The sequence below is a fragment of the Trachurus japonicus genome, chromosome 9, assembly GCF_045865225.1.
Source record: "Trachurus japonicus isolate A0001 chromosome 9, Traja_1.0".
Lineage (NCBI taxonomy): Eukaryota > Metazoa > Chordata > Actinopteri > Carangiformes > Carangidae > Trachurus > Trachurus japonicus.
In genome coordinates, this window is record NC_140915.1 from 37462341 (window position 1) to 37472366 (window position 10026).

Genomic DNA, 10026 nt, shown 5'->3' on the forward strand with positions numbered 1-10026 from the left:
ATTTCATTTTTTTGGTCTCAATCGATAGTTTCTACCCCCGCACACACTCTGAGGGGGGTGAATTTTTTTTAAACTCTACCGTTTTACTGTTATTAGGTTTAAAGTTCTGGCCAATTAGGGCGCAGAACCGTTGAGTGACAGGTCCGGCGACCACTGCTACGAGGCCAGTGGGCGGGCTCTCGGCCGGCCAACGGCTGCACCGCTCCAAATATGGCAAGTAGAATCCAACATGGCGCGGCTCAAACCCCCGTAGTAGCGGCACAAAACAGACTCCCCCAAACCAATGGGTGACGTCACGGACGCTACGTCCATTCTTTTTACAGTCTATGCTCACAACACACAGCAACTGGCGCCATGGCCACCGACACACACCAGCCAGGGGAGCACCAGCGGAGCCGACGAGGTGACCGTCCTCTGTGAGTGAGTTTTCCTTCCTTCAGTTTCTCCGGGCGCAGGATTAAAGCCTCCCCCCTCCCCCCGGGGGCTGCTCCCCTCTCTCCTCTCTCCTCTCCCCGGCGGAGGGGCATTGTCTGTGGCTGCGCGGCGGCTGTTGTCGGCAGCAGCAGCAGCGGCAGCAGCGTCGGTCTACTCTACCAGCACCAGCAGCCTCGTTAGCAAGTTAGCAAGACAACACTGTGAGTCCACTACGCTGCTAGGCTCGCAGGGCTGCTCGCTCGGCCGGTTTGGTGAGGTGTGAGCCGGCGTGTGGGTGATGTTGTCCGTGCTGTCCTACGGCCGACTGGTTGCCAGAGCTGTCATCGGCGGACTTTCCCAGACAGACAGCCGCGACTACAGCCTGGTGACGGCGAGCTGCGGCTTCGGCAAGGACTTCCGGAAGGGCATCCTGAAGAAAGGGATGTGCTACGGGGACGACGCGTGCTTCATCGCCCGGCACAGGTCCGCCGATGTTTTGGGTGAGTCAGTGTTTGGTTTGATCCACATGTTGTAGAAAAGAAAACATTAACCAAGCTGCAAGTGCGACATCCAACCAGTGTGTGAACCTGGCATTGACGTGAGCGAGAGGTCACAGGTCACAGCCTTTATCTGAATGGTGAAATTCCTGATAGGAGAGAGGAGAGCACGTGTGACCAAATGCTTATTAATAATATATATTATTTTATTTAAACCTTTATTTTAACTCGTTGGTCACTGAGGTTTCCCTCATTTACAGGGACGACGAGTTTACAAGCAGCAGCAGAACATAACAATTACATTTAATAACAGTTGCAGGATGATTTACAAAGGTCAGACACCATATATTAGGCATATAAAGCAGATTATATATAGAAAGCTCATGGAAAAGCTCTGTGCTTCAGTGTTTAATGTTTTGTTGATGTATAACTATTGATTACTTGTATCACTGAAGTGCATCCTCTCTGACATGAGTTCATCCTTCACAACAAAAACAAGTCAAGCTTTCAAGTCTGCTTTACTGAGGTTTAAAATTAAAATTAAAATGACATGGCTCTCTGAAAAACAACCGTCTCTACAGGACTGCAGCTCCAGTGAATGCCTCTGCATGAGTTAGTCGAGACACGCGAGGAATCATTCAAACCAGGACATCCTCTCCAGTCGAGTTATTTTTGGGAGGTTCTGCAGGGCTGATGAGTTTCAGAGTTGTGCGTCTGTTGTGAGCGGGCCTGGTTCTCTGCTCTGGCACAGGCCGAGGAGACACAGAGGGCCGTCCTTGTATGGTCAGTGGAGCAGATGCTGGCGTCCTGGGAGTAAGGAGACTAAAGTTTCCTTTCTCGGAAAATCCTGGACCTTATCAAAAGCTCTTATGGGAACAAGCCACTTGCTAATCTACAAATTGGAGCAAGTTTCCATAGAGAGATATACGAGGACTTCACTTAGCGGTTTGGTCAATTTGGTTGATGGTTCTAGTTTTAAAAGAAGAGAGAGATAATTCATCACATGTAGATGTAAAAAGGCACTGACTGAACTACATTAAATATGATTAAGGTATTAGGTATTAAGGTTAAGGTTTATTAGAAATAAGTGAAATTAAATGAAAAGTCAAAGATGAACGACTTATTGATGCAGGTTGTGTCGTACACTCACAGACACTTCCTTCATTTCTTCAACTGTACTTTCTGTACTGGATGTCCTCTTTGCATCTTGGTAAACAGTGCCCTTTGTGTTTCTTTGTTGTGCAGCTGTGTGGTATTGTTCTTGTATCTCACTTGTGAAATCAGTCTGAGGAATGTCAGAAATGATTTGGTGTTTTTTTTTTTTCGTGCTCCAAACAGAGCAATAATTGTGCATAATTCAAAATGCAGAGATATTAGCAAAGAAGCCTGTGTTGTTAAACCAACATCAATAGATGAAATGTGATTTCCACTCATTAAATCAGCACCCGTCTTGTTCTTGTAGGTGTGGCGGACGGGGTAGGTGGATGGCGAGACTATGGCGTGGACCCGTCCCAGTTTTCAGGTACACTGATGAAGACGTGCGAGAGGCTGGTGAAGGAGGGACGCTTTGTCCCCAGCAACCCCGTGGGAGTCCTCACGTCCAGCTACTACGAGCTGCTGCAGAACAAAGTGCCGCTACTGGGTGAGTGACGCCTCAGGAGTTGATAGGGTTTCATCTCAATAAACATCCCAGCCTCCAACCCAGTGTACGCAAAAGCACCAATATGAATGGCACATGTCACTGTCTGGTTGTAAGAGTCTCTCAGCTCTTTTTTTTACTGAAGCACTTAAACTTAAAGGGATAGTTCAACAAGTTGTCAAATTGGCCCATTGCCATAATCACTATATTTTTAGCAGTAGGTTTGTTACCGGTGCAAGCTATTTTTTGAACGGCGTAGCAGAGCCGTGAGCTGCTCAGAGCTACGCTATGGAGGCTCATGGGATTTCTTGGTTTCCCTCATCAAACTCATCAAATACACAATCCAACAACTCCAAAACAATGAGTTTGATGAGGGAAACCAAAAAATCCCCTGAGCCTCTGTAACGTAGCTCTGAGCAGCTCGCGGCTCTGCTCCGCCGTTCTAAAAATAGCTTGCACCGACAATTAAAGGTAACGAACCTACTGCTATGACTAAAGGGATTATGAGAATGCACGATCTGATATCACCAAGTAAACAACAGCCCAGGACTAACCCTAACCCTAAACCTAACCAGTTGGTTATAACAGCGCTCCTGGGCTGTTAATTACTTGGTGATATCAGATCATGCATGAGAATGGGCCAGTTGGCCAAAATGTTGAACTATCCCTTTAACACTTTCTCAAAAGACCTCAGACTGTGGTGCTCCTGGTTGTCCTACTCTCAGGTTCACCAGACTCATTCAGAGGCTCCTAAAAGCTGCGCTCCGCTGGACGGTGTGTGAAGGCGTACCGTGCCTGGCCTGCCCCGTGAAACATGATGTCGTCCATGTGGTTTAGATCTGACTTTGTGATGTAGGACTAGGTTGTTTATTTCCGTCTGTTCGGTTTAGTGGCGGCTGGTTGGAGATTTTTGCATCATGACTCAGAGAACAGCCAGATCCCATTAAGAATCCCTGAGAATGCCCCAAGTCCCAACCTGCCCCAGCCCCGCGCTGTGTTCACTTCCAGAATCGCTTTCCTCCATCACACCACTTCCCCCGATAACGAAGCACGCACAAACGTGTAGCATCATCGGCCGAGGAGTGTTTTTACAAAACAGATCGGTCCCTGTGAGTTTCAGTACTTTTCCAATCCCGTTATCACATGCGGCGGCGGCGGGAGGGGGAAACAGCGCTGCATTGTGCTGCTACTTCACGGCAGAGGGAATGTTCTTGAGGCGGGCAGAGTGTGTGTAATTGTTGCTGCTGGCAGGGAAAACAGAGACGAGAGCGAGTGAGTCACAGTGCGTGAGGGGTTTCTGAAGGTTGATCCCAGAGAGCATATTTTGGCGTGCCAGATGAATCACCAGCAGGGTGTGGCCGCACGCTGTCCGCCCGGCCTCGCTGGCTCACGTTTCCTCTCCGCCGCCTCCCAGATGGTGGAACTCAATAAATGATGAAAAGTTCTACACTGATTGTGGCGTTTGGAGTTTGTGTATTCAGGCTTAACCTCATTCACCAGCCTCTCAAACACACTGGAGATGGATATCTTTGCACAAACACAGAGTTATTTCTTTGGCTGTATAATTGTAGAAACTGTTTTTATTATGACTCCAGCTTTGTTCTGTTTTCATCCAGACATACGTCTGAACATTCCCAGTTAAAATGTAAAATCTAAAGGGGAGATTAGAGCCTCTTCTCTCACAGCAGATACTGACACTATACAAAATGAAAAGCACCAGTTTAAATAATGAAATGAGCGGTGGCTGAACTCTGTGTGGCTCCTTCAGCTGTTCACTGGGAGACCTACACAGAACTGAGCCATTGTTCATGTCTGTAGTAACATCTGTGCTCACACCTGGAATCACATGAAGAACATGACGTGTGCTGACAAAAAACATGTCTCTTAACATCTTGACAGTATGATCTGTTGTCCAGGGGCGTCTCTGTAGCAACACAACATTTACAATGCCGACAATGCACAACAGTGCTGTGACACATTTGACCTTTTATCGAGCTGTTATTCAGCTCCAGCTGATTTTCAGCTGATTTGAATGATGCAGTTGGCCATCAGTTAAAATTTCAATTAATTGTTATTTTAAAATGACTTATTCATGAATGTTCAGTGATGTTGTTACATACAGCTGATGACACACTGATGATGATTATACCTTTATTTGCATTTTATTTTTAGGATATTTTCAGCCTTTGCATTGAAATTAAATGTCAAGAAATGTGTGTGTGTGTGTGTAGGTAGCAGCACGGCCTGCATCGTGGTGTTGGACCGCCAGAGTCACCGGCTGCACACGGCCAACCTGGGAGACTCGGGCTTCCTGGTGGTCCGGGGAGGGGAGGTGGTCCACCGCTCAGACGAGCAGCAGCACTACTTCAACACACCCTTCCAGCTGTCCATCGCCCCCCCGGGGGCCGAGGGGGCCGTCCTCAGTGACAGGTGAGACCCAGTGCAGGGCCGCACCTTTTGCATCTGCTGCTTCCACCTCTAAACGGGCCTGGGTGGGGGAGGGAGGGGGGAAGGGGAGAGGTTGAGGTGGATGTATGTACTTAATAGTTAAAGGGATAGTTCAACATTTTGGCAAATTGGCCCATTGCCATAATCCCTATAGTCATAGCAGTAGGTTCGTTACCTTTAATTGTCGGTGCAAGCTATTTTTAGAACGGCGGAGCAGAGCCGCGAGCTGCTCAGAGCTACGTTACGAGCTACGTCCACGAGAGCGTTTTGGAGTTGTCAGATTGTGTATTTGATGAGTTTGATGAGGGAAACCAAGAAATCCCATTAGCCTCCGTATCGTAGCTCTGAGCAGCTTGCGGCTCTGCTCCGCCGTTCTAAAATTAGCTTGCACTGACAATTAAAGGTAAGGGATTATGGCAATGGGCCAAAATGTTGAACTATCCCTTTAATGGAACAGTTAATAGAGTGGGGCTCATGCATGTGCTCTGTGCAGCAGATGTGGTAAAGCCCAACACATCCTGATAACAATACAGATCACATGCTCGCATAACAAAGGCGCTTAGCCTGATAAACGGCTGTGTGGCGCCCGCCTCCCTCACAGGCTGCAGGGTTCACTGAATTAGCCACCGTGCTGTTTGGAGCTGTGGTATCGGGGAGGGCGGGGGGGTGGGGGGCCACGTGCTGCTGTGTCTCGTTGGTGTGGCGTGCCAAGCAGGCAGCACCGTAGATGTCAGCCGAGTGCAGGCCAGGCGCTGGATGTTTGCCCAGCTCTCCCTCTCACCCGGGTCAAAGTCTGTGTGGGCTGATGGGCAAACTGAAGAGAGATGGAGCAGCAGCAGCAGCAGCAGCAGCAGCAGCAGCAGCAGCAGCAGCAGCAGCAGCAGCAGCAGCAGCAGCAGCAGCAGCAGCAGCAGGGCTCAGCCAGCTTTTCACTTGCTCAGTCTTGAATCACGCTGATTATTTTGAGCCTCTTAAAAGCATTGCTCCCAAACTGACGGCAGATGAACCTGAACTACTGTACATGTAGGATGCACGGCAGTGTTTTATTTTCATTTCTTGTAAATGTTCCACTAGTGGTTTTAATATAGCTCTTGACAATATGCTTACTTTGTATCAGAGTGTTTTAGTGTTTTCATTTAAAGGCAGACTTATATGTTATTCATATAGGTGAAGGATTTACATTGATTTACACTACAGCAGATTAAGCTCTCAATCTCTCAAGATTAAGCTCTCAAACTCACTTGAGAGAGTTCAACAGGTCCCTAAAAGGTTATTTTTCCAAACCCTTAAATTTAAATTTATCCTAGCATGTAACAAGTGCTCAGATCATAAGAGGAAAGCCGCCGTAACGGGCGTGTCTACCAGGAGTAGTGGCTTGAGGAAGTGGGATAGACGTCTGGATGCAGGCAGTACAGGGATCTAACAACATACTAACTGTATATGACTGTAGTTCATCACCATGTCTACATTTGCCATTGTAAACAACGTTTTACGTAATACACTAGAGCTGATTTTCATAGATGGTTATCAGCCAGAGTGCAGCTCCTGCTTCTGTGGGGATGGTTGCTCCTGTGATGATACTGCAGATAATCTTGCAGCTGTGTGCTGCTTACAGGTGAATATTAAGGCTGTGGTTTCCCTGGCAGGCGGTGTTTAAGTGGCGCTGCAGCGTGGCGGTGATCTACATTCCCCTCACATGGCCCCAGAACAGAAAAAAATCAGACATTTCAGAGCTAAGAGGGTGTAATTATCCGAAGTGTCTCCGCTTGGCATTTGAGAGCGGGCTCAGACTCATGGATGTGGATGATGAATCCAAACACAGAGGGCTCTTTCAGTCCAGTTACACATGCCGTGCAATGTATGTGTAGGAGCATTTGCTGCTAATGTCACATGCTCTTGTCTTGTGCATCAGTCTCAGTCAGTCAGTGTGTGCACATCTACCTGTGCCAGGAAAACCTTCACAGTTATTTTTTTGGTGCGAACTGCAATGTCAGCCACAACAGAGTCGCAGCAGAGGACAGCACGGGCTGTTCCTGTGCTCGGGGTGTCCAGACAGTTTGTAATGAAAAGCATTCACACTGGCTGGACACTGTGCATCTTCCAAGAAGCGAACTCGACACTTACAGACCCACTTGGTTCCCTTCCTGTATGTATTTGTAGCAGCCACCATCATAATGGCAGCGCCCTTTATTGGACCCGAGTGTCCTTTCCAAAACCCCCATGTGATGGTCCCTCGAATTTATCCCCTCCCCAGCATGTGATGACTCTTCTGTAGCCAAGATGAAACAGTAGAGGCTCAGTACATTTTCCCACCAGGTGGAGTAATCTGCTGTAATGGCTGAGTATTCACCAAGAAGAGGAGAGGCCGGGGCCGGAGGTGCAGATTTATTTATGAGGTCAGACAGGACTAATTCCCTGTATGTGAGGTAAAACTGGAGAGGAAGAGGAGGGAGGAGGGAGGAGGGAAACTGCTTTAAACAGGACTTTTTCCTGCTGCAGCCATGGACTCGGTGATGCTGCTTAGTTTGTATTTTCATGCGGCCCATTGGGCTTTTTATATCCGGCCATTCTAATATTGGTACAAAATTGTCCAAATTATAGCAAAGAAAAAATTGGTGACCAGCAACACTGCTCCCACTGAAACCAAATGTAATTTGAATGTAGTTTTCTTTTACTTGTAGATAATGGTTTTAATTACCACTCTCCATTCGATACTGGTTGGCCCGTCCGTCAAATGATAAAACTCATTGTGGCCCCTGAGCCAAAAGGTTCACACATCCCATGCATGGCTCTCTGGCTCTCTGGATGACTGTCCTGCCTCTGTGCCCTCAGCCCTGACGCAGCAGAGAGCTCTTCCTTCGACGTCCAGCTGGGCGACATCATCCTCACGGCCACCGACGGACTCTTTGACAACATGCCTGACTACATGATCCTGCAAGAGTTGAAGAAGCTCAAGGCAAGTCTCACGTTGGTTGGTTGGTTGGTTGGTGGGAGTGGAGTTAGAGATGTGTCTGGAACACACACCTAATGCCTGCTTTGTTTGTTTTGTTTTTCTCCTCAGAACACAAACTATGAGAGCATCCAGCAGACGGCTCGCAGCATCGCAGAGCAGGCCCATGTCCTGGCATACGACCCCAACTACATGTCGCCTTTCGCACAGTTTGCCTGTGACAATGGTCTGAATGTAAGAGGTCGGTGTCCTTTTTTATTTCAGAGCCTCATTAAACACATAATACGAGTGTTTCCTGTTTTTCTGATTGGCCACATTTTAACGGGACGCTGCTCTGTCTGCAGGAGGAAAGCCAGACGACATCACAGTGCTGCTGTCCATAGTGGCAGAGTACACCGACTAGAGTCTGTGTGGAGCTGTGGCAGGGGCAGGGGGGGCATCTGCCTCTGCAGCTGACGGACTGCTTTGATTCCTGCTGGCCAGGATGAAGGACTAATGTCAGATGTTCCCCCCCACCCTTTGCATTTCGCTGGTACTAGTCCGCCTCAACTGCCAGCCGACCATCACCCCGTGTCCCCTCCAAAAAAAAAAAGAAAAACCTCCCACATGCCCACGTCTGTGTGATGGTGCACAACATCAGAGAGGTTGTGAATAAAGAGCAGTGGAGCAGAGGGGTGGCGCGTCCTCTTGGCCGGGGCTGCAGCGTTGGCATCTTTGTGCTCAGTGGATAATCCCATTGCCCGGGATAAGCAGCTGCCGGGCATGTCGGAGATGACCAGGACAAGTCGTGTCTCTCCGACGGCCGGGCCGGGGGCAGGGAGGAAGTGGAGTTTTGGAAAAAAAAAAATGGGGCAGATGAAGCCAGACAGGAGACACGAGTCTGTTAGAGCGGCCGACCAATGAGCCGCCAGAAGGGGAAAGAGACGGTCCTCCAGTAGAGTCAAGAAGGGAAGTGCTCAGGAAATGGCAGCATTAGGGCTCGGTGAGCGGGCTACCTTGTGCGAGCGGATGTTCGACAAAGAGCCTGGAACTGTGTGCGTGGGTGCAGGGAGCAGATGACAGATATGAAGATAGGACTGTGTGCTGTCCTGGGATGTTTTGATGAGTTACTTTGCAAAAAAAAAACAGAGTGTATGTGACATTTGTACATGTGTGGTTAGTCGGGTCGATCCAATACGATGTCAAACAGAAGAGCGGCAGCTGCCTTTTCCAAACCGTGCACACATTTTGTTACTTCATTGGAAGAAAATCTTTTTTAGTTCAAATGCTTCTCAAGATTTTGTGTCAAACTGATGTCCTCCCTTTAATCTCACAGCTGCTGCTGCTACAGTCATGATTGTGATGCGTGTATGTGTGTGAATGTGTGTGGTTGATGAATGCACTAATGTGCTTGTCAGTGTGTCTGTGTGTGTGTGTGTGTGTGTGTGTGTGTGTGTGTGTGTGTGTGTGTGTGTGTGTGTGTGTGTGTGTGTGTGTGTGTGTGTGTGTGTGTGTGTGTGTGTGTGTGTGTGTGTGTGTGTGTGTGTGTGTGTGTGTGTGTGTGTGTGTGTGTGTGTGTGTGTGTGTGTGTGTGTGTGTGATGGATGTGAAGGCTACTTCTTTATATCCACTGCTGAATTTGGCCGGCTGAATTGGTCTCTGCAGCCTTAAACGCACAAGCTTAACAAGCATATCTGAAAGGAAAAAAAAAAGCTCAACACAGTGGATGCTGGTCAGATGACCAAATGTATTTTTGTAACTTCTTTGTTCGGTGGGATTGTTGAATTCTTTGGATTAATCGCCACAGCTTTAGAAACCGTTGTTCACAATCGAGAGTTTCCTTCTCTCCTCTCGCTCCCCTCCTGCCGTCACATCCATCAGTCAGGTCGCTGCAGCTCTCTAGTGAAAAACGCTCTCTGTGTTTCCATTACATCACCACACATTTGCACTCTGCAGTAGCTGCCCCCCCCCCCCCCCCACCCCCTCACAGCTCACGTTCTCTTCTTCCCCGAGATGCAGATGTGGCCTGATGTTCTGATGATGTGCCTTGTATCGGGTGTCGTCGGTAGCGACAGAAACGTCCATCATTCATTCGCCCA

The 10026-nt window shown here is 48.4% G+C and overlaps 1 protein-coding gene across 1 annotated transcript; it reads left to right on the forward strand.

The window, feature by feature from the left end:
- Nucleotides 1-344: 344 nt before the first annotated feature.
- Nucleotides 345-9373, forward strand: pptc7a (protein phosphatase targeting COQ7 a). Its single transcript, XM_085787732.1, has 6 exons — nucleotides 345-914; nucleotides 2374-2553; nucleotides 4782-4980; nucleotides 7831-7954; nucleotides 8060-8189; nucleotides 8293-9373. The coding sequence occupies exons 1-6, from the start codon at nucleotides 713-715 to the stop codon at nucleotides 8349-8351; spliced, it is 894 nt and encodes a 297-aa protein (XP_085643858.1). The 5' UTR covers nucleotides 345-712; the 3' UTR covers nucleotides 8352-9373.
- The last annotated feature ends 653 nt before the right edge of the window (nucleotides 9374-10026 follow it).